Source organism: Ambystoma mexicanum, chromosome 1p (genome assembly GCF_040938575.1).
Source record: "Ambystoma mexicanum isolate Mex_15411 chromosome 1p, UKY_AmexF1_1, whole genome shotgun sequence".
Taxonomy (NCBI): Eukaryota; Metazoa; Chordata; class Amphibia; order Caudata; family Ambystomatidae; genus Ambystoma; species Ambystoma mexicanum.
The window spans coordinates 709,225,770-709,250,138 of NC_090921.1; the positions used below are offsets into that span (position 1 = coordinate 709,225,770).

General features: G+C 46.2%; 1 protein-coding gene across 4 annotated transcripts in view; it reads left to right on the forward strand.

The window, feature by feature from the left end:
- GBA1 (glucosylceramidase beta 1) overlaps positions 1–24,369 on the forward strand; it is a 362,310-nt gene that overhangs the window by 9,597 nt on the left and 328,344 nt on the right. For 2 of the 4 annotated variants that reach the window (XM_069650121.1, XM_069650125.1), the window contains exon 2: positions 9,903–10,050. The exons of the other annotated variants lie outside the window; for them this stretch is intronic. In XM_069650121.1, coding sequence (XP_069506222.1) covers positions 9,959–10,050 — 92 coding nt within the window. In that variant the 5' untranslated portion in view covers positions 9,903–9,958. The remainder of the gene's footprint in view (positions 1–9,902; positions 10,051–24,369) is intronic. 4 annotated transcript variants of the gene reach the window in all.

A 24,369-nucleotide genomic window follows, 5' to 3' on the forward strand; every position in this document is an offset into this window, starting at 1 on the left:
GTGCAGTGCTAGTTGGGTACAGATCTCTACAGTAGCCACTAAACCTGCTGAGCTACATTTCCAGCATTGTGCTTCATATAGATTGCCACTTAACTTGTAAATCAATTTTGGGTTGGTACCAATATCACGACAGTAGTACATTTGCGCTTAGCACTGGTTCTCTGGTCCTTTCAAGCTCTCTAAAAAGAACTGTCGGCTCTGTGGTGGTCCAGGTCACAGAATGCTATTCCTTCGTTGCTATAGAGAAGCGTGGTTTTGTGAAATCTATTGAACTTCAAACCAGAGGTTTACAAGTCACACAGCCACCGACATGCATGTGAGCATCACCAAAGTCACGCAAGAGTGGTTTGCACGGATCCAGCATCAATTCGATGTTTGCCACAGGTCAAAGTCTGTGGCCAAGAATGTAAATGTTGTAGGGGGGGAAAATAAAGGCTGTGAAGAAACTGGGAACAAGGGCGGTGAGTGTTGGCGTCCGCAGTGGCCCCCTGCTCACTTGCTTACCGGAAAAGACTACTGCCGGATTGGCTACGCCCCCTCCTGCTCAAAGCCAGCAGATTTGCCCACCGGGGAACAAGGGCGGTGGGTGTTGGCGTCCCACAGGGTGTTTGCAGGCCGTGGGGGCGAGCGTTCCCACCCATGCATCCCACCTGACCTCCTCGCACTGAATCGAAGAAGGAGGCTGATGACTGAACTGAGGGGCAAGGGTGTTGCTTTAGACTTCCAAGGAGGTAATCTTTTTTTTTTTTTTTCCTTACATCTGCTGTCTTGTAGACCTGATGGATCCTCGCGTGTGACCTTGAAAAAACCTCTCCACTCGCGCAAAGTCCTCCCCAAAACCCCAAAAAACTACTTGGGTGCTAATACAAAACTAAGTCTGGGGCTGCCCGTGTTGACTGTCTGGGAGGACATCTGCTGTTCCCGTCACTCCCTGGGGACCCATCATGTCTGTGTCCAAGACTTTGGGGAGAACCATGCTCCTACAGCTCGTGCGTTTTATGGTCATGAGCTTGGCCTGGTTCCAGAACTGGGCGCAAAGTGGAAAATCAGGCTACTGAAGAGGAACATAAAATTGGGGAAACAAAGTTTCCCAGGCTCCACATGGCGTGCCAGGAATCCTCATGTTGCCAGAGCACCCAGACTTCTGTGATGCCCACATGCTGATTAAAGAGATCCGACAATTTCTGGGCAGCCCAGCCCTCACCACACTGCCATTGGCTACGGCTGTTCCAGCCACCGAGACCAAACCGAGCACACTAACGGTCTTGGCGAATGTTGCTTGTTTAACCCCTTTAGGAGAGGGGTGACCCGCCCCCTTCTATTCTTCTGTACAGTCGCAGCGGATGTCTCTGGAAGTGCCCCTCTCTGCTTCAGACCCAACTGGCCCGACCTCGTCTGTTGCTAGTCTGCCTATTGGGCCGGGGCAGAAAGATGTCTTTGAAATTCCACCACCTATACTAGTTGAGAGGGGGATGGGGGGAAGGCTTATGCGCCTTACCTCCAAGGGGTCGGGGGGGGGCCCTGATGCTGCCAAAGGGGGACAAGAGTGAGATAGCAACCCAACATACAACTCATACGGACACTGAGAATGAGGGCGAGTCCGAAGCTGACCCAGCATCCATCCTACAAACCTGTGACACCCCCTTTCGACTACCATGCCCTGGCTAGCCGTCATCCCAACACCCAATCAAATGTCATTCCTGCACTAGAGAGGAACGAGGAGGGCGGCGCAGGTACTTTGGTATGTTACTGTAATTGCAATTTAGTCCTGGCCGAACTTTCCCAGACATAAGAAACTGCCACTGACCCTCACTGAAGTGGCTGACAATAGAACAGCTGCAGGGGAAATAATATGTAATCAGGGAGAAGACAGGCGTGATACAAGCAACTGAGTCGATCAAAAGCCCCTCCCTCAACCTTCTCGTTCTACCAAGGGTCCCTACCCATCTATGTCTAACCTCACACAGGCAAACATAGAGTCCAATTACGCGAATGTAAACAGGAATAAGGGGCCACATAGTACGCTTCTGCAACCATGTGCAGAAGAGGCCCCCGCTCCCTGAGGCCCCAGTCAAGCTGGTGTTCCAAAACTCTTGCACCCCTTCCCAACCAAGTATTGTAGGTCTCCGGTCACCAGGACTATTTTATTGCACAGAGGTCCCAAACCATTCTCTGGCTGCAAACTATAGGGGGATGCTCATTTGTGACCAAGGATCATATTGTAAATTGCGCTAGAATATCCAAAATCGGAAAAAAAAGATTCTGTTGAACTAAAACCTTGTGACAATGGGGTGGCCAGGGACATATTGAGAGCCTACAAGTTTTGCATTCCCCCGGTTAACAGTGAACTATGTCTGTACCCCAGGGGCTTTGGGCTTCAGGGCTCTGTGTTGACAGGTGAATATGCCACCCTCCCTGGGGGGGGGGGAAGGACAAACCGGTTCTGCCAAAACCACCAGCAACCACAGCGTGGCAATGGCTAAATCCGTTTGATTGGCAGAGGGCCGCTGTAGGAAACGCAATCCTAGAGATTATTCTGTCAAAATGTCATCTGTTCTGGCTGTCCCCAATGTTGGGTATGTTTCGTATTGTCAATTCATTGTTGATGTGCATACTTTCATGGCTGTTATAAAGTTATGTGGAACGGAACTAATAAAATGGTGTCAGGTGGAGGTCTCGCAATTGTGAACAATCCGAAGACATGCTGGTGGAAACATTGCAATCACTTCTGCATCCTATTGCCATCAAACTTTCATTGTAGGCCAACATATACTATCATGCTTCCGCACATCCTCCACTGAGCAAGTAAACCCACAGAAGGAAGAAATGGCTGGAGCCTGTATCACCGCCTCATATAGCCCTTGTGAATATTGTGTGTGATAAGGGACTGACTAGAGATTTTAAGCGACTCTCAGAATTTTGCTTCACTGATGATTTGGACTTGTTTCACAACATGTGCCTCAAATACTGTCCGAAAAGGCTGCATTCCAGCTTCAAAGGCATGGAGTTTATGGCACGTTTAGCTGTGCAGGCCATTTTTTTCATAGTATCATTTAGCCAATTAAGGCTTATTATACAATAAAAAAATACAAAAACATCAATTAAAAGTAAAAAAAATCACATAATCATAAAATTGATCACATTTATATAATCTCCAATATTTGCTTGATAGAACACCAGAGTTTAGTTAAATGATATATCAGAATCACACTGTTGACCATAATAAAGGGCCTGCATATTAGATCCCTGGCACCCGATATCACTTCCAAGTTGCCACATGCCAACACATCTTTTACAAATCAAAACTAGCTGGGCTCTTACAATCCATTAGCAGATGTTTGAAAGATTACAGATCCGCAACCTGGGAAAGATAGATTGGCCAAACACACTCTACTTTTTCCAGGCGCGATAGTGCATTCACCGTCTGCACCCGCGGCCCAAAATGGAACGACCGCAGCCATTTTTTAGCATGTTTTTATGGCCACCATAATCCGAAAAAGGGACCTAGTCCCTTTTCCATGTTATTGGCGGCTACCATATTTTTATTATTTATTTTATTTTTTCTCCCCGCGAGATCAGCTCAGCGCAGACTGTGCAAGCTCCTCTCGACGGAGAAAAAAAAGAAAACCATTCGAATCCCAGAGTGCGAATAGCTTTTACCACTGTGGCGGGGGGCTGAAGGCTACAGTATTGGAACCTTAGAATCTTCATATGTTTAGTACGTTATTGATTCTATGCCAAGACCGGAGGCGAGCATTGTGCTTCTTTCTTTTCTTTTAATGCAAAACTCGAGCAGTTAACATTTAGAAAAGACAAATGTAAACAACTTCTTTGCTAAATCTGTAAAGAAACTGTTACGAAAACTACATTTCCCCAAAATCTCAGTGCTTCAACCACTCAAGACTCAGGGCATCTGACATTACACCACTCATAGACTGTGGCCAGCTCTTGCATACCTAGCAACACTTTCTGAACACAGCCTCTTTCTTAGCTGCTCAATTAGTAGATAAGTATGCTCTTGATTTTTTTCCACATGTCTGTGATATTACATTGCATTGTTCGTTATATATTATCAGGCCCTGAAACAGCATTTTTGTGCCGAAAACTGAATTTTTGTGTTTCTTCCCCCACAGATATTCAGGCACTTACCTTTTCCTGCCACTCTGGGCCACTGCCTATCCCAAGTACACCCAGTGGCCGTTCAGCCTTTACCGCGTATACTGTGCAGTGGGGGAGAGGGGCCATGTCACAACCCTCATCCCAAATCCCCACTGGCAAGTCCATTTGCCAGGTAGGATCAGGACTCGGGTCTCAAACAAGGCCTGGCATCCACTTCCAAGGCCCACTTGGGGCCAGTCCTGCGCCTATGGCACCAGGCTCATACACTGTGAGAGACATGTGCTTAGGGAACTATTTATTTAAGGCTTTCAGCCAACATGGAGGCATCCACATAGCTTGGTTCCTACGAACCAAGCTATGCGGTATAGTTTTTTGGGTGTGGTGGCCTAGGGACTATTTTACCTGGACTACTTGGTTGAGGCTATTTAAACCACACCCGAACAAGACGACACGCTTCGCGTTACTTTGCAGTCTGCAACGTGATGCTCACCGTGTCCAGCTATACTCACGAGCCTTGGGAAAGCAGAACCTGCTGAAAGACAAAAAGAGGATCGTTAGCAGCAGCATCTTACCTGCAATCTCCATCTTTATCTGCTCGCAGCTCTCGAACAGCTCCCTTTGGATCTGCACGCCTCCCGGACCGAAGGACCTGAAAGAGAAGGGAAAAGAAAACGTTAAAGGGGGCATTAGAGACATTAACTACAAACTGCTCAAAAGGCTTACCTGGCTGGTCGCCTCTCGGCCAGCATTGCTCCGGAATTCCACACACGCTGGGAGCACACTGCGACCTACGAAAAAGAAGGAAAACAGGTTAGCAAAGACAAGACATCCCAGCGCTGCGCATAGCGCTTACTTGCCGCATCATAGCGCACCTTGTGCGCCATATTTTACCGGCGAGGCCCAAATTTGCGAAAGCTCTGCGTATCTAAAGGAGAAAAAGAGACATTATTAAACGGAGAAAGGCATACAGGAATAACAACTCAATACGAAAAAACAGCAATAAGACCTACCTGAAAGACATTAAACGGGCCGCTGTCAGTGAAGTAACTGGACCGCACTCGCCCAAGAAAGCCCAAGAAAGAAAACGCGCCCCTGCCAAGAAGGCAGGATGGAGAGCACGCCTACTTCTACAACAAGGTGGAATTTTTGCCGCAGACCCCACCTGGGAACCACTGAGAAGGATACCAGCGACCAACCGGCTGGGTGGTGTCCCCGTGGATACCAGGTGAGCGTAACGGGCCACATGCGAGCTGTCGAACATCTTTGAGTGCACTCGACAGCTCGCAGCAAAGCTGGAGAATGCTTATTGCACCGGCGGACCTCCCGAGCCACCCGATGGAGCACCAGTGTAGAGCAATTGTGCCGCAGCAGTGCCCTACTGCACCTGCAGAGGGCGTCGATGCTCAGAGCGACCTTCCCAGGTTTTCTTGCGTTCCCTCGTCTCGTTGGTGCCCGTTCCCACTCTGCATTGCGCCAGAGTGAGGTTGAATTCGGTGGTCTGTGGGAGGGAGGCAAGGCCGCAAGAGGACGAAAAACCCAATCCTGTCCATACGCCTTCCCGCAATACAAGAGAAACAATTCTAAAAAGCAATGTGAGCACATAACATAATGCTGGGCCACGGCACACCACTTCCAGTATTCTGACCCTGAATGGTCAGAGGAAGAGGAACTGCATGCATAAGAGTGTGTTTGGCTCTTCAGTAGGGGAGACTCAAAAATGCTGTGGCGGAGATGCTGGTTCCTATACAACTACGGTTGGAAGTTAGGGAAGCCCACATGAGACAGCCTTCAATGTCGATCCCAAGAAAGTGTCTACAAACAAGACTCTCAAGGGGGTATTTCCCGTAAGAGGAAGGCCCCCGTCTATCACCCTCCAAGGCTAAGATCACAAGGCTGACCAGCCGGTCTCCTTCATAAGTGCTTTTGACAGACTCAAGAAAGCCTACCTGGAGAAGCGGGGCGAGCCTCCTCCAATCGGACCCGCCAGCCCAGAGGTAGTCTCTATGGACACAAGCAAGCGAAGGGACTCTGGATGAGCTCCCTGATTCGCCAGAAGCAAATCCTACCACTCCTCTGCACGGCTTCGTCATACAGTAGCCAAAATCTAGTGCTGAGCAGGACAAAGCGGCTCCCAAGGAGGACCGCATGTTTGATCTGGAGGACGTCATCCACTCCAAATCGCCAGAATGGTCATGTTCGGCCAGGGTGTCAGAATATCTCGAAGCGAGACTAAGAAAGGCACTGGATTAGTGGTCGCCTCGGGGCAGAATAGCCCAGACCAGAAGTCAGAGGGGAAGGTGGCAGTCACCCCGGAGATTGACACCAGAATGATCACCTTCCTGGGTAAGAGCAGAAAAGGTGTGCTGATTTAACTGGATTCAAATCTCGCCATGTTATTTTCCTCAGAAGCGGGCCCTGCCGCCCAGGGCCTCATGTTCAACGATCCTTTTGCAAAGGAAATGGCAAAGTTAGGCAGTACCTTCACCTTGTTGCAAAAAGCCTAATCGTCAAACAAAAGGGTCTTCTTGATGAAGGTTTTTGCCAGGACCAGAAGAGGCAGCTCTTTGGGCTGCTTTGTATTGGACCGAAGGTCTCAACACAACTGTACTTCATCTGAGTACTAGCAGGAGCAGTGGTTGGACAACCTTTTTCCCTCCACAGGAAAAGCCAGGGGGCAGACCCTGGAGACTCCCATGAGGCAGCCGCTGTAACAAGCCACAGGTGAGGGCTCTCTGGGCAGTGCCAGTGCCTTGCGCCCAAACAGGGGGCAGGACAGCATTATTTGTGCAAGCTTGGGACGCCGTATCAAGGGAAGCTTGGGTCAGGCAGACGATACAAGGGTATCGCCTAGTATTCTATGCAAAGCCAGTGCAGGTATCAATGTGCAGACAAATCACCATGTTGGTGCTCGGCCAGCAAGACATGGACAGAGAGATGGCTGAACTAGAATGCAAGGGCGCTATCTTCCCAGCCACGCTGCACCCAGACAGCTTCATCAGCAATCTGTTCCTAGTCAGAACAGTCTTTAACCTAAGGGGTCTCAACGACTTCCTATTGTTCTCACATTTCACATGCTCCGAAACATCTTGCTTCCAGGAGACTGGCTAGTCAGGCTAGACCTAAAGGATGCTTAACTGGCCGTTCCGATTTGGCCACATCACAGACGTTTCCTGCAGTTTCAGTGGGAAGACCGCCAGTGGGAGTTCATGAGCTTGCACTTCGGGTAAGCTCCCTGGTTCTTCACCAAACTAACGAAGCCAGTAATGGCATCTCTCGGGGAGCAAGGCATCTGGATGATCATCTACCTAGATCATCGTGGCGCAAGAAGGGAGCCTGGTAATGCAACAGGCTCAACTGGCAGTAGACCTTTTCCTCAATCTCGGCTGTTTAGTGAACTGGGAGAAGTCCGAGCTTCTGGGGTTTGGAATAGACACGAGAGAGACTTGCCTCTGACTCCCATTAGGGAAGATCCATCTGACCAAGAGAGATGTTTGCCCTTCTGAGGAAGACCAGCATCTTTCTCTGAGCGCTGGCCAGGGTAATATGCCTGCTATCTTCATCCATTCAGGCCATATTTCACTGGCCGCTGCACTACCCGGAATTAGAGACTCAAACCCTTGCACCTGCAATGCAATCTCTTATGCACAGCAAGTGCACCTGCCGGATGAGGTGAGGACAGAGCTGCTCTGGTGGCTGGAAAACATCCAAGCATACAACGGCAGAACAATTTTCAGATCGACAATAGATTTGGTGATCGAATCGGACGCCAGTCGAGAAGGATGGGTTGCGAGATACAGACCAGTCTCTACAGAGGTAAAATGGTTCCCTCAAGAGCCAAAGCAACATATCAATTGTCTGGAGCACTTAGGAGGCTCCTACGCTGTCCGCTACTTTGCCAAAGGCAGGGCGAGCAGCTGCATCCTCCTCAAGATGGGCGACGTGTCATCGGTGAGGTATAAGAATCACCTTGGTGGCACAAAAGCCAAGCCATTAGCAGAATTAGCCAAGGACTTCTGTCATTTCTGACTAGAACATCAGATCTCTGTGATTGTGGATTATCTACCTGGCCTAGCTAATGTCGAGCCGGTTGATGCTCTAGATGCCTAGTCAATTACTGAAAATGGAAGCTACACAGCACTGTCTTTCTTCGGCTGCAGAGGAAGTGGGACCCACTAGCAATGGATCTCTTCGCCGCATCCCTGAACACTCTGTTTCTGGCCTTTTTCAGTTGGAAGCACCTGCAGCTGACACATTTCTGCAATCCTGGGAGCAGGGAGTCAACTATACGTTTCTGTATTTCATACTCCTCGCAAGGATCCTAGCGAGGGCCCGTCAAGATTCGGCGTAGTTGGTCCTGATAACATTGCTGTGGACTTCACAAGTGCGGTTTCTAATTCTTCTGGAGCTTTCCTCAGATTTTCCTATCTTACTACCCCTGATCCAGCTCCCCTTACCAATCCTCACGAGGAGTCTCGCCCTCTAAGGGTCATTGACGCTAGCAGCAAGGAGGATTTCGGGGGGAAATGGAGAGTGCCAAGCATTTGGACAGAGTCAATCAACTTTATAAAAGAGAGCTGGCCTCCTTCCACCTCTAAATGCTCTGCAAGTCCTGGGTATCATGGACATGCTGGTTATGTGGAATGGCGCACCCATCCAGTTTCTGCCCCTCTAACCTCAGCACTTAATCATCCTGTAGGCCAGGTCCTGCTATGAAATTAACGCCTACAGGTCTGACATCGCAGCAGGTCAGCTGATGGAGGACATCCCAGTGGGGAGTCGTCATCTAGTGTGCCACACGCCAAAGGGAGTGTGCTTAGAAACCCCTCCCCAGCTCGCTATGCCTTGTTATGGCACGTTAATATGGTTCTATGCTTATTTTTCTCGTGGCCTAAGAACACCGACTTGTTGTGCATGGAACTTCAGCTAAGTTGACAACTCTGCTCTGTCTGGTTTCCTGTAGAAGGATCTCCAATGTGAGAGCGTTGGATCTAGTAGGTAGAGTTTTCTCACGAGACTGGGTGATATTCCATATTGCTAGACGCACCAAATGTAACTTTAACATAGCGTTGTATCCCACCTATCGCGATCAACCTAAACTATACATTGTGTGCTGTCTTAAAACCTATGAAGCAGCACCAAGACACTCAAGTTAGGCCCCACAGGGCAGCTTCTGGTAGCAGAGAGGAAGCCTCATAAAGTGGTTGCATCCGCAAAGCTAGCCCGGTGGGTCTGATGGACCCTCGGCCAAGCAGATGTGGATATTTTCAGATTTGGAGCACACTCAGTGAGATATGTAATGGCCTCCAAAATGTTCCAGGTGGGAGTATGCCTTGACGACATTATGAAGATGGCCGATTGGTCCAGTCAATTGGTCTTTGGAGATTTTTATTTCAAACCGATTGAACAGTGGGCTTCATTGGTGGTGATTAAGCTTTGAACAAGCATAATGCTTGCCTCCGTTATTGACATGGAATTAACATTTTCCATAATAACTTTCAGGAAAGTCATGAATCGATTAAAACATGGAGGTGAGAATTTTTCCAACCCTCTTGATACGTGTCTGGGGTTTTCCTGACTGTTATTTCAACAAGCCAAGGGCCAATATTCTTTATAGTGGGAATGTTTTATGATGTCTGATCTATGCAGAAACTTGCGGGATGTCTTAAAAAAATTAAAAAAAAAAATCTTTTTTTCTTTTTGTACTGTAGTGTATTATGCTAGTGGGTATAGCGATGTGACTTCAGACTCTTCATCCGCACTAATTCGTTGTCTCTTGCTTGCAGGTTCAGAGGTTAACCCAAACTGAGGGAGCGAGAGGCTGAATGAGACTGTCTGAGTAATGAGAGATGTTCCTGGTTGGTTGTCGAAGTTTTTTGCCTCAAGTTGGGACCTTGTGCGCAGCTTCGAAAGAGGACGAGTAAAGGCAGTGTTGTGAGTTATTCAGGAGCAGGTCACAGTTGATAGGTGGAGAAGTGTTGCATGTCCTGAGCCTGGAGTTGTTGAAACACTGAGACTTTGGGAAATGTACTTTTCATTAGTTTCTTTACAGCTTTAGCAAAGAAGTTGTTTACATTTGTAAAAGATATTTTTCTTTGTTACATGTTAGCTGCTTGATTTTTGCATTAAAAGAAAGAGGAGCACCATTCTTGCCTCCTGTGTCTTTAATAAAATCGCAACTTTCCTTATGGAAAATCTTCATTTTATACATAAACTTAATTGGCATATATTCTCATTCCACCTGATTTTTAGACAAGTAAGTAGGAGTCAATCTTCGATTAAGATCGTAATTCACAAAGTTGCCACTCTGATTTATTGCCCCGATTGACCAGAATGTAGTCACTATTCTATTTGAAGATTCCCCGTTTAATGATAACTTTGAAATAGTTGTGATTGGTACTTGAAGGGTCAACCATTCACAGGCATCACTCATAAATCAACCCAAAATGGTATCACAGAGGTCACTAATTTGAACGTGGGAGACACTGAGAATTATTGATATAAGAGTTAGGCTAATAATTAATTGGCTTCCAATAAAGGTTCACCCGTTGTAAAATCAATAGGGAACTTACACTGCGCTGCCCTAGTTCCTCATTACGATATTCAATTAGAAGGCTACAAGGAGGTTTGCTGGAAGATTTTAAACAAAAACTTCCCAGCTTCTTAAATTGCGTGCCTTACTTGTAGTTCCATATTTCTGCTCCATTTAGCACTGTGAGAAGTATTTGGCACACAATGAAAACGTGGGTAGGCAACATGCAAGAACTGTTGTGGTGCAATGGGAAAGGAAGGTGGTGGTCAAGTGCATTACGGATTGACCTTTGCCAAAATAAAGAGTGGGTTGCCTGAACAATTTTTTTAAAAAAATCAAATTTTAACTTGTGTTCAATCTTGTTTTAAAAGTCATGGCAATGGAGACCCATGGTCTTAAAATAGGATTTAGGCCACGTGTCGACACATTGTCCAAAAACAATCGCACCAATAGAACATCCTCAAATGCCTGCCATTGCCGCCCAACTAAGTAGCCGTTTTAAATTAACATATGGTGTGACTTTTGCAAAATGTTTGAATGTTTTGCCTGAAAGTGTCCTATTTCTTTATTACACCCTCCAATGTCATTTTATGTATGATGACCATAACAAATGTTGTGCATTCCTTAAAACGAACTGGTGTAGTCGTTTTACATATCATTGCCTAAGATTGCGCATGTATGATAACACCCATTTCTGCATAATAATCAGTGACTGTTAATCTGTTTGAGCAGATAGCCATGTGGTTGGAAAGCCATCCTTCTGGTGTGATCGTTGTTCCTGTACAAGACTACTATTTGTGTTCAGTCCCTCCAAAACGTGGCATATAAGCACATCTAGTAGTAGCCTGTGCCGTTTCTCTATAAATTGCCCTTACAACAGCTTTGCATATCACAGTAATGTATTGTTAATGTGCTTTCTGTGTAGCATCACTTATAATTTGATCATAATACTGGGACCCACACCTGTTAGCCGCTGCGATCTCATGTTAACGTTAAATCTGACGTAAACACATTAACTTTAAATGCCCTCGGGACAATAATCCAGAGCATAGTTAAGTGTCCCCACACAAATGCAGAAGCAGCTCTGGCTAGGAATGCCTATCGACATTGACTTTCTCTGTTGATCTCCTAACCTTATTTTTCAATAATATTATTTCTAAAATAATAAGCAGAAATATAACTTAAGGTTTTGTATTTGCATGGAATTGTAGAAATAAACCACTGATATTGAAAAAGCCATCCAGGCAGTGATTTGCACAATAAAGATACACAATATTATTTGTTTTGCATGGTTTCTATTCTGAAGGCATAAATTGGTTTTCAAAAATTGACTAGCAGAGTTTGCTAATTAAAATGTTCTTGATTAGCAAACAAACCCATTTCATTAGCAATGTTGTACTAATATTTCTAAAACCACAAGACGTTATTTGTACCCAAAATATAACATGAGCAACAAAATAGCATTTTTGTTCAATGCTGAATTAAGACATTAGTGATTGAACTATTGATCATCTAGTTTGCTTTGTGTATTTAAGAGGAAAAAAGTAAGAGATGAAGTAGAGTGGATGGCATAGAAGGCAGAGAGCAGGACAAATTAGGTGGAATCCTTTAGTTTGCAGCCATATCAATTTCAGGGTTGCAGGTATAAAGCCACGGGGTGATAAGACAGAATGTACGGGATCAGCTCATGGGTTGAGCACCAGTTGAACAGGTGCATGCAAACGGCAGGCCACATAACTAGGTTTGCCATCAAAAGCATTTGGCCGTGTGATCGTGTATATTTTAAAAAATGTTAATTTGTCAATATGATGCATCGTCTGTAACAAAATGAAATAAAATTGACGCTTGATAAACTAACCTAAACTTTACTGTAAAGCATGTTGACAATGCAGTGTTTTACAGGAGCAATACTGTAATTATGCATTATGTAACACATTTTTAGGAATGTACAAAATAAAGTTAACAGACGGGATATAGTAAGCTTAATAAAGTATCATCCTGATTACTTATGCCAATAATTTGATAAAGAAAATAAAGAATTTCTGCCCAACACTCCCACAGATGAGTGAAGGATATGATTACTGCTGCACCCTCTTTCCATTAGTCCCTTTGACCTTGGAGTGAACAGAGAAAAGAGGGTGGAGAGAGCCCTGAGGAATGCAGGGTGAGCTGTGCTTTCGATGAACAGGGTAACTTGAATATCTAGCTTTTCTACACAAGTGTCAATTTAATTAGCAAACCTACAAAACTGCATAGCAAATTGCTATGCGACACTGCTTATTTTATGCCTTGCGTCTTTACCTTGTTTATGCGACTATTTCTGAATCCATTTATGTTCAGTTGTATGCTTGGTGCCCTTTTGAAGCAGCATTGTTTGAGAATTTACCCCTATGCTTTTGTTTCATGTTTTGCATATTTTTACTGTTCTATTTTTGGCGGGGGTGGGGGGTATTTACCTATTTTTAGGGGATGAAAGTGGGTGGTAAGCCACTAATCTGCAGGGCATTTGCAGTGCCCAGTAAAACATTTACTGTCTGGAAAGGAAACATCATTTCTTGGCTTTCCCTTTTTTATTTCTTTGGCCAACAGGGAATTATGAGTCATCTTCACCATAGCACAAAACCTGCCAGATTCCAGATCAGAAGTCACCAATTCTCTTAAAAACCCTACCTATGCCTTTCTCTACAACAGGTTCAATGATTTCTTAACATTTCAGAAGTTAACAATTTGGATTGGACTCCTCCTATAAACCTCTTTAGATAGATAGTCCCTTCTGAGTTGGCCCTGCCGATATCATTACACTTCTATTTTTTTTTCATTCTCATTGGCTGTGCAAAATTCAGTTAAGCCCACACAGTAGTTGCAGGAATGTTGTGAGGGGTCAGAAAAGAGGAATGGACACAAGGTTTTAGAGTTCTCAACATTTGCTATGTTTTCTTACAGCAAAAACGGTGCATAAAGGTCTTTATGTCCATGTCCTAATGAGATTGTCCCAACCTATGAAACTAAAACTTAAGCATGTTGACCTTTTGTTGAAAATGTTTCCGACTCTCACACTAGCATGTTCATAAATGTGCAAGGTAATTGTCTCCAATTACAACCCAACAAATTATAATGTGAAAGTTCAAAGTAGTTAATTCCCATAAAAGCAATCCTTTTATCCAGGAGTTGACTCCTTCCCCTGAACCAATTCATAAAGCCAGTTGGAAATATGTTCTAATAATGTTCTATCAAATGAATGAAAAATGCCTTTCCCACAAAGTGTCTTCTTTGGGCAAAGCAACATGTCTCATCCACAGAATACGTTTCTTGGAATAGAAAAACCAAATTTGGAATGGATTGTGTCCTCCCACGAATTCCTCATTTTATGATATTCGTTTCCTGCCAGCTTCGCTGCTTCGGAAAAATAAATTCTCTTCAGAGGGCGCTGTGCACGAGGTCACAGCGTCGATGTCCCTCGGTGGGCTCCGTACCGTGTCGACGTCACCATCAGTATAAATAGCTTGTGCCGCGCCCATTGGCTTCAGTTCTGTTTTTCTGATGGTTTCGCTCTCTAACAGCGCGCTTCGAAATTTTCTTCAGAAAATGTCTTCTACTCCCAAGACAGGGTTCAAAAAATGTATCAACCGGATCGAAGATGTCGATTTACAGATCCTCACCAGAGTAATCAGTGTTTGTCTTTGGTGCCTAGGTTCAGACCATCGAACCATCGACTGTGGCTCCTGTCAGTCGATGACGGAGAAGGCCCTTCATGAGAGGAAAGGTAAACTGGTGGTGTGGCGGGAAGATTCCAAGGCCTCCTCAAAGGCCTCGTCAAAAAGACCTAGGAAGTCGAGCGATTCAAAAGAATCTGATCATCGTAAACACTCTAAGAGATCTCCATTTCGCAGTAGATTGAGACGCTCTTCGTCTTCCTCTTCAAAAAAGGTTAAGAGGAGACATAGATCTCCCTCTTCTTCCTCGGATACGTCTAGTGAATTGGTACAATGCCAGACTAAGTCGGATTCCCCAAGAAAACGGGAAGAATTTCGAAGGAAGATGATGGAGGTCTTTGAGAATGCAGCCTTGACCCCCTCAAAGAAGCCTCAAAAGAGCCAGACCCCGGTCGCTCTGTCGGACAACACAGGGAAGTCTGGAACTACTGTGGTAAAACCCAGTAGTATGCGTGAAACTCGAAAGACTCGAGTCGACGTCAAATAGTCGAAGATTCCTCAAGAATCGAGTATTTCCCTGACACTGTGTAAAAAACAGAAGTCGTTGAAACCCTCTGACGGCTTCGGCATCGAAGCCAAAAGCGTTTTCGACGCCTTTGTCGAAGACATCATCGGCGACTTCGAAGTCTCCTTCGATACCATTTGAAGGTTCCTTCGACCCAAACTCATGAACAGGAAGATTTACTCCTTTACCTAAGTCAGACTTATTTAAATCTATGTCTTCTATTTTTGAAGAAAGTGGCTCTGAAGAAGTTTCTCCTTTTGGAGTACAATATGGTACTAGAGAGGTCCCAGAAGAATTATTCGATCCAGAATCGAAAATGAGACCTGTGCGATACCCTTCACTCTGCTAGTGGCATTGATGGGTCACCTGAGCTGGAATTTGCAAAACCTGACCCTGCAGAACATCCAGTTTCAGGGTACAGGAGACGGAGGGTGGTTGAATACATGGGTTGGGGTAGAGCCTCACCCACATTTGATCAGGATGATATGACTGACATACTTGATAAGGGCCCCCAGAAGGATCCAGTTCTCCCCTGCCATAGGGCACTTCAAAGAATGGTAGACAAAAAACTGGAAAGTTCCTGATACAATTGCTGCAGTGAACAATAATTTTCCAAAGAAGTATAGAACTTCTAGTTCTGATCCTGATTATTTAAGCAGGCATCCCACTCCAGAAAATCTGGTTATTCATGCTGCAACTTCCTCAAGACAAACAGCATATCCATCTATCCCCCCGGATAGAGAGGATAAGAAGGTGGATGCTTGGGCCCGTAAGTTCTTTACCTCGGTTAGCATGGCTCTCAAGTCAACTAATGTCACCAGTAACCTGGCCAGGTTCACCCATACCCTGTGGGACTGCATTTTGGTGGCGGCTGAACATATTCCGGAAGGCGAGGAAAGGGAAAGCTTCCTGAATATTGTCAAAGACAGAAAGGAGGCAATGGGGGGAATGTCTCCATTCTGGACTGGATAAGGCTGATAGTATCAGCAGATCCATGGCTGCAAGTACAGTGCTACGCAGATTTGCGTGGTTGAGGAAGTCGGGGTTTGCACCAGATGTGCAGGCCAGACTTCTCAACATGCCTTTTGATGGCTTGAGGCTGTTTGGTAGTAAAGCTGATGAAAGCTTAGAAAAACTACGGACCTCAAAAGCGGCAGCTAAATCTCTTAGCGCCCCCATGCGACAGCCTCTGAAACCTTATTCGGGCTCATCTTCCTGGAGAGGTCGTTCTTTTCGGTACTACTCCTCTTTGGGTAGAGGAAGAGGACAGGCCATTCAAAGAGGCAAGAGAAATGTTGCTCATGGTAGACGAGGAAAAAGTGAAAAACCAGCCTCAGGAACGGCATCTTTGCCCTAAGCCGCTTCTGCAGCTGCCTCCAAATCACTCTGAGGCCTTATCTCATGAAACCCCGGTGGGAGGCAGAATCTCTCAGCATCTGAAACAATGGCGGGGCATTACTTCAGATGCCTGGGCACTGGAGTCAGTAGCTCAAGGTTACAGCCTTCCCTTCCTAAAAAGGCCTCGGGACCATCCACCGGGAACCAACTCTGTCAAAATTCCAGATCTGCTCCTGTTGCAGGAAATTTTAACCCTGCTAGAGAAAGGTGCAATAGAACAGGTACATGTAGCGGAGAGGAACAAGGGTTGTTCTCAGTTCCTCAGGAAGGACAAGTTCAAGATGGTAACCCTTTCTCAGATCCTTCAGGCTTTCCAACTCCAAGACTGGTTGGTATCATTGGACCTTCAGGATGCTTGCTTTCATGTGCCAATCCATCCCAAGCACAAAGTTCCTGAGGTTCGCGGTTGGTGGTTCTCACTTTCAGTTTCGAGTTCTGCCATTCGGGCTGACCCCTGCCCAGAAGGTTTTCAGCAAACTGATGGGGGTTGTGGCAGCGAGTCTCAGGAGAGGGGGGATTCACGTCTACCCCTACCTGGACGATTGGTTGATCAGAGCGCATTCTCGCGAACAAGCTCAGGAACATCTGTCGATCACCTGTCGCTTCCTTCACAAACTGGGGTTCTCCCTCAATTTCAAGAAGTCTCACATGATACCACCCCAAAAGCTCCAGTTTATCGGAGTAGTTTTGGATACTTCCTCGGGCAAAGCCTCGCCTCCCGAGGTGAGAACTCTCCACATTCTGCAGATGGTAACAAAGTTTCAGAATGCCCAGCATCTGCCGGCCTTCGATTTTCTGAGGTTGCTTGGCCTCATGGCATTCTGCATTTTTCTGGTGCCAGATTGAGCACGAGATCCCTTCAATGGGCCCTCAGAACTCAGTGGTCCCAGTTCTCGGGGAGTATGTTGGATCTTCTGCAAGTCCCGAGCGCAGTTGCTCAGGATCTACTATGGTGGGCTTGCGACAACAACATCCTCAAGGGAGAATCTTTTTGGCAACCATGGCTGGAGATAAACAGTTGTGACGGACACCTCACTCACGGGGTGGGGAGCCCACACCGACGATCTGACAATCAGCGGTCGTTGGTCTCCATCGGAGTCCAAACTACATATAAACCTATTGGAGCCGAGGGCAATCAGACTAGCGCTGAAGGCCTTCCTGCCCTCTGTACAGGGAAAGAGTGTCCTGATAATGACGGACAACGCGGTAGCCATGTGCTACCTCAACAAGAGAGGAGGCGTAGGGTCACTACCACTGTGCAGAGAGGCAATGCAGCTCTGGTTCTGGGCAATACGAGAAGGAATCTCTCTATCAGCAGTTCACCTACCGGATAGCAGAACACGGCGGCAGACGCTCTGAGCAGGCAGAGCAGTCTCCCACGAGTTTGCCCTTTGGGGAACCCCTGAAGTGGATCTGTTCGCGACCACGGTAAACTGGAAGTGCGAGCAGTACTGCTCAAGGGAATTTCCTCTGAGAGGAGCTCTACGAGATGTGTTTGTGGTAGACTGGAAGTTTCCACTTCTGTATGAGTTTCCTCCAGTCCACGTGATTCCTCAAGTAATCATGAGGCTTAGAAAGTTCAGGAAAACCATGATCCTAATTCCCCCGGATTGGGCCAGGAGGACGTGGTACCCAGACTTTCTGGACATGTCCATCTGCCCTCCAATACGTCTTCCGCAAAGAGGACCTTCTCTCGCAAGAGGATGGTCGGGTTCTCCATCCAGAGGTCAAGACACTCAACATTCACGCATGTTTTCTGAGAGGTTGAGATGCAAGGATTGGGATCTTCCGGATGACGTAATGGAGATTTTGCTTTCAGCCGGAAGGCCAGCAACAAAATATTTGTACCAGTGTCTTGGAACAAATTCAGTAACTGGTGCAAAGATATGGATGTGGACCCTTTTCAATGTAGCACCCCAATGGTGCTCTCTTTCCTATTGCATCTAGCCAATCTGGGGCTCCTGGTCGGAACCATTAAAGGATAGCTAGCTGCGCTGTCCATTTTCAAGCGCTCCTCGGAAGAGGTTTCTTCAAAATTCAATTGTTAATTCAATTTCTGAAAGGGCTTACTAATGTATACCCTCCAGTCCCTTTTCATGTTCCAACTTGGGATTTAAATCTAGTACACTTGTATACCTTTTGAGCCTCTGCACTCCTGTCCCTTGAGGCTTCTAACATTGAAGACTGTCCTTCTTGTGGCCTTAACATCAGCCTGCATGGTTAGTGAACTACAGGCTCTCTCATGTAAACCTTCATATACTACTTTTTACAAGGACAGAGTGGTTCTTGACGTTAAACCATCTTTCTTACCAAAAGTAGTTTCTGACTTCCACTTGTCACAAAAAATCATATTACCAACATTCTATCCTCCTCCTCATTCGGGCAAAGAAGAGGAGAGACTGCATAGACTGGACCCCAAAAGGGCTCTGTTTTTACATTTCAAGAATGTCAAAATTACGTCAAGATGACCAACTTTTTGTGGGTTATACAGGTCATAAATTGGGTATAGCTGTGACGAAACAAACGATATCCCACAGGATTATTCTAGCTATAATTGAGTGCTATAGATTGGTGGGAAAAGGCCCACCAGTTGGGCTGCGAGCCCATTCCACTAAGGGGATGGCTACTTCTGCGGCTGTGAAGAGGGAAGTCCCTGCAGCAGATATTTGTTCAGCTGCAACCTGGGCATCAATGCATACCTTCATCAAGCATTATTTCTTACATGCCTCTTCCTCCAATGAGGGTTTATTTGCCAAGGTGGTACTTCATTCCGTCCATAAGAACAATAACTAGTACTCCCACTTCCAAAATTACCACTTCTATGGGGGTCTATCATAAAATGAGGAATACGTGAGAGGACACAATCCATTCGAAGAACAAGTTACTTACCAACTGTAACGTGCTTTCGACTGGATGTTCCTCCCATGTATTCGTCATCGCCCCTCCCATCCTACCCCGCAGTACAGTCTACATTACTTACACTTTCCTCTCACGAAGAGTCTATCAGTTATGAGGTACGCCTGGGTGTTCCTCGAAAAAACAGAACTGAAGCCAACGGGCGCGGCACGAGCTATGTATACTGATGGTGATGTTGACACGGTACAGAGCCCGTCAAGGGACATCGACGCCATGACCTCGTGCACAGCGCCCTCTGCCGCAAATCTTTTTTCCGAATCAGCAAAGCTGGCTGACAGGATACGAATATCATAAGATGAGGAATACGTGGGAGGAACATCCAGTCGAAAGAATGTTACAGTTGGTAAGTAACTTGTTCATCTCTTTCATAGCACACTTTTCTCAGGATGGCAAAATCCAACGTTTCTTTTATAGAACACAGTTTATAATGGGAAAGTTTCTCCTTTATATAATTATTCCTTTCCTGGTTTACTCTCCTGCCACAAAGATCTCCTTGTTCACTAGTATAGATCTCCTGGTATACTCTCTTGCCAGGTATCGCCTTCCAAAAAGTATCATTACCCGATACTCTTATCAGATCTTTCTGCAATATTCCTTCCCCTTTAGGTATCGCACAATCCTACAGCTTCAATAGCAGAACCCGTTGACCTCAGTGATTACTTGTACTCATTTCCCCCATGCAGATATTTCATGTATGAGCGTTTGTTTAAGCTGTCTGTCAACCTTTCTTTAATTCACTCTTGGCAAAGCTTTTTCCAGATTTCCCCCAACAGACATCTCATGTCAGGTGAACTGCACAACTCTTGCATCCGTATTCCTCTAACATTGTCTTTTGGCTTATGGCAATGCTAGTTCCAGGTTCCCTCCAGCTGACATGTCCGGAGAATTGTACCATGTTTGCCTTCTCTTTATAATTATATTCGGTCAATATTCAAAAGTATTCTTCAGATTCTCTTTAACGTCTCTCACAGGTATACTGTGCCGTTGCTGCAAACATCTTTCACAAGTCTGGCTTCCCCGGCTGCAGAGAGGTTCGTTCGGTCCCTGAATCAGCATTTGCTTCCTTCACCGCCAGAACCTGTGCAGCTCTGCAGGGCCTCCCCTCTTCTTACCCCGCTGGACTTTGTTCAGCTTCTCAGTACCAGAGTTTCTCCTCTACAGTTAAGAATATTGTCAACCCCTGAACCGATGGAGGAATGACCTAGACAGGTGTGCGGCCTCGGAACGCCGGATCTACAATGGTTGCCCCCGCAAATTTGAGAAAATATGGGGCAAATGGCTAGATGCGTAGTAAGCCCCGCCGGTCGATACAGCTCAACATCTTGCTTAACTTCACCTGCCTGCCTTGACATGCAACTGCCTTTGGCCCCTGGCCTGGTGTTGCCCCTCTTGCCTCAGATATTGTTTTTGCTGCTGCTATGCTATGCCTTTCTCATTTATTGAATGTCGATGATTCATGTTGCTTGTTATGTTGTTATGTTGTAAAACTCAATAAACAGAGTTATAAAAAATAAAAAGAATATTGTCAACCTGCTGCAGGCAGCCATTCACCACTCTCCCTGCGGCTCTTCTCCTGCGAGCTGCCACTGTCACTGGTCTCGCTTCCCGCTCTGCGCACTCTGCAGCCTCTCTCCTTTCCTTTCTCGATCCTCCAGCTGCAGGTAACCTTCGGGTTTAAATGTCCTGCGCAGCTGATTCAATTTTGGACAACTAGAATGCACTTCACGCTTAACGTCACATTTCCTCTCCATTGACTCTTTATTCGTCTCAGTATCCCGGTCTTTATGGAACTTGGAGTCCACATATAGGTTTTAGACTTTTTAAGGTGATATTGTCTTAAATATTTGTTGGAATAGAGATTGTCAAAACCAGGAGAGGCTATGTGAATATGTGTTGTGCTGTTTTGCTCAGAACTCCTATCCAGGTCAAATTCATTATAATCAAAGGATTTTGAAGGTAAGGATGTTGAACGTAACTCATTCATACCTGAGGTATAAATGTTATTCCGTTGGGGATGTTTTTCATACATTGTGGTTTGGGTTTTAACATAGGAAGGATTTGAAGAATAACATGCCATCACGTATTTAGGGATTATAGGGGTTTCCTCTTTATAAAGAGAAGAATACTGCATCTCTCCTAAGGAAGTCATCCCTGACAGCCATCTCGTCCCATGTGGTTTGGGTTTTAACATAGGAAGGATTTGAAGAATAACATGCCATCACGTATTTAGGGATTATAGGGGTTTCCTCTTTATAAAGAGAAGAATACTGCATCTCTCCTAAGGAAGTCATCCCTGACAGCCATCTCGTCCCATGTGATCCTCCCTCATATTACCTCCTCCCTCCTATTACCACCCCAGAGTCCGGATCAGGTACCGACTGCCCTCCCTGGCCACATGGGAGAAGACTTTAGGCTGGGGATCTGTGATGACTCCAAAGGATTAATCACAAATGTACAGTGGAAAACTTGTACTTGGGAGCATTTAACATTCACAGTCTGCACAATGTGACCTCCTTGTGCGTTTAATTTCAGGAAGATTTCCAAACCACATTTGCTGTTAAACATCCTTTAACAACCGCAAGATGCAGAATAGAAGTACATAACTTTCTGCTTTGACTTTTCACTAGCATTGCAAATATATATGCCAATCGTCTGCTGCTCATACCGCGCAGGCATACTTGTGCAAAATCAATCTCAGTAGAGGCATCCAATGCAGTCCCTTTTTTGAATTTGTATTAATGAATAAAATGATACGGGTAATTCTATCTCTGAAAGGGAAATCTGCTGATCAGATTACCCTTTTATAAGCTCCATGCCAAAAGCATAGTGTGTACCTGTGCCCTGCTGCATCAGTATCCTGATCTGCAGTGTCTCCTCTATCAGAGGTCAGACATTTGACAGCTACAGTAACAGCCAAAGATTGCAGCGCATGGGCAGCATTTAAGACATGCACACCGTACCAAAACCCCATAGCTATTTTACTGTCCTGGTGGCAGATACATCTTTATAAACCATACCAGATTTATGGTATGATGGATGGTTATTCTTGTAATTATTACAGCCACAGCAATTTGATATCACACATGTCAGCCCTCTAGGCCCAGCTCAGATGTGAAAGGATTGTGTATTCTCACTAGACAGGCTGACCCTGCCTCTTGTCTTGGGCATTGCTTCTTTTTGTTCCTTTGTGAGGGCAGGTGACACCCTCCCAAGAGAGACAGCCACTCCACAGGAAGCTGTCCTGGGAGCAGTAATCAAAGAGCACTCCCATTCACAACAGGAGTAGCCTCACACAAGGGTGCTACATATCTAAAGGGCTTTGATCCTATTGAGAAGGGAAGGGGCGGTGTTGGTGTAGACAGTGGAAGCTCTTTACAATTCGAGGAGGGTTCCACCATCTTCTTTCTCTCTGCCTTTATCTTTCCTTCCTGTCCGCCCACCCCCCACTTCCTATATCCTAAAGCATGTTGGCTGTGATGTCAGAACTTGCTCTAAGAACAGGGATTTGGCCCATCGAGCTGTTCGCTCCTCTACCTCGAACTCCCTAAGGGTCAGTCGTTTTTCAAAGAAACGAGCTGGGGGTAGAACTCCATCTTCGGCCGGGGCCTCCCTCTGGAACAGCCTCCCTGCCACTCTAAAACTTGAGGAGAACCATCTCCGGTTCCGGAAGCACCTCAAAACCTTCCTCTTTCCTTCTGCCTTCGCTCCCCTTCTCCCCTGCTGATCTGCTCTCTTGGCACTGTGCACCTGGCCACCCTCTGTCCCCTGGGCCCAGGTACCTGCTCACCCTGCCATCTTCCTGCACTGCCTCCTGGCCACCCCTTACACTGGGGACTGCATCTGTACCCATACAGCCCCCCGCCCCATTTTTCTTCTTTTCTGCACTTATTCAGACTTACCCAGTCTGCTGCCTTAAACACAGCACTTGCCACTTGCTGGCTGCACTACCACAGTTTGCCTCAATTTTCTATTTATTTTATTTATCTGCGCTCTTCGACTTCTGCACTTTCCACTCTCCCCCTTCCATGCACTTTTTCCCTTTCCCATGAACTTGCGCGTTCTCAATGTCACTGGGCCTAGTAAGATCGTTTTTATGTTGTGCTGTGTTCTCCCTTGTTCCCCTCCCTTGCCTAGTCGCGCTCTGAAACACTTGTGTACGAGCGTGATACAAATAAAATATCATATCATAAAACAAGCTAGCTTTAGTCCAATCACATGTGAACTCTTGACTTTAAAAGAAGGGGTTTCCCACTCCTTTGATTCACTTTTGGACAAACACTTAAGAAATAATTAATTGGACTTCTTTTGGGAGAGCTGATCTTTCCAAAGTCCTCCGGCAGTCAGGTGAAGACTGAGCGTCCAAGGCAGAGGGAAGCTTTGTCCCCTAGCCATCCCCAGGCACAAGTGGCTGTGAACTGCCATTGGGACAAGACCTGCCTCTCTGCCAGTTACAAGGGTATGCAGGATCACACTGTGTTGAAAGACCCCTGTAGTTGTGTGCCAACTTCCCCGGTGTTGGGAGCCAGAGAACAAGGACCAATCTTAACCTGAGTCTCTGGTTTGGGATTCGGGATTCCCAGCATTCTGAAGGCCAAGACAGCGAGGAACCCTGTTTCCATCACATCAAACCAGTCAAACTGCTTTCAAAGCGGGTTTGTTGCATTCAGACCACGGGACCTGCCTGGGCTGCCTTTATCATTGACTCAAACTCTCTGAACCTACGTGCTTGCATCTTGAACCATCTCAATGCTGCATCATTCCTCGCATAGCCTGTCACCTGTTCGGCTTGAATTAACTGCTTAACGCCGGACCCCCGACTCATCGCTGGAGTGTCACTCACCAACTTGAGCCGGCTGTTAGACGAATGACTGCACGGGGCTCGACCTTGAACTGCTGCTTCATCTAACAGCTTTCTAACAGTCATCGACCCATGACACAAACCACGGGAGGGCCACTCGCTGATCCTTCCCAGAGGTTACAACCCCGACTCAAACCGGTCCTTGTGAGCGCTCCAACCTGCATCACTTGAATGCCGCCTTTCAACAGCTCTGAGCACCGTGTTTCCCCAGCTCGACGCTTGGATCAGCACGACTCACTGCCCCTGAACTTGGCTCAAATCGCTTGCATAACAGATCAAAGCGTGGTTCGATACTGACGAACCGCAAGAAGGTACTATTGACTGCTAACTG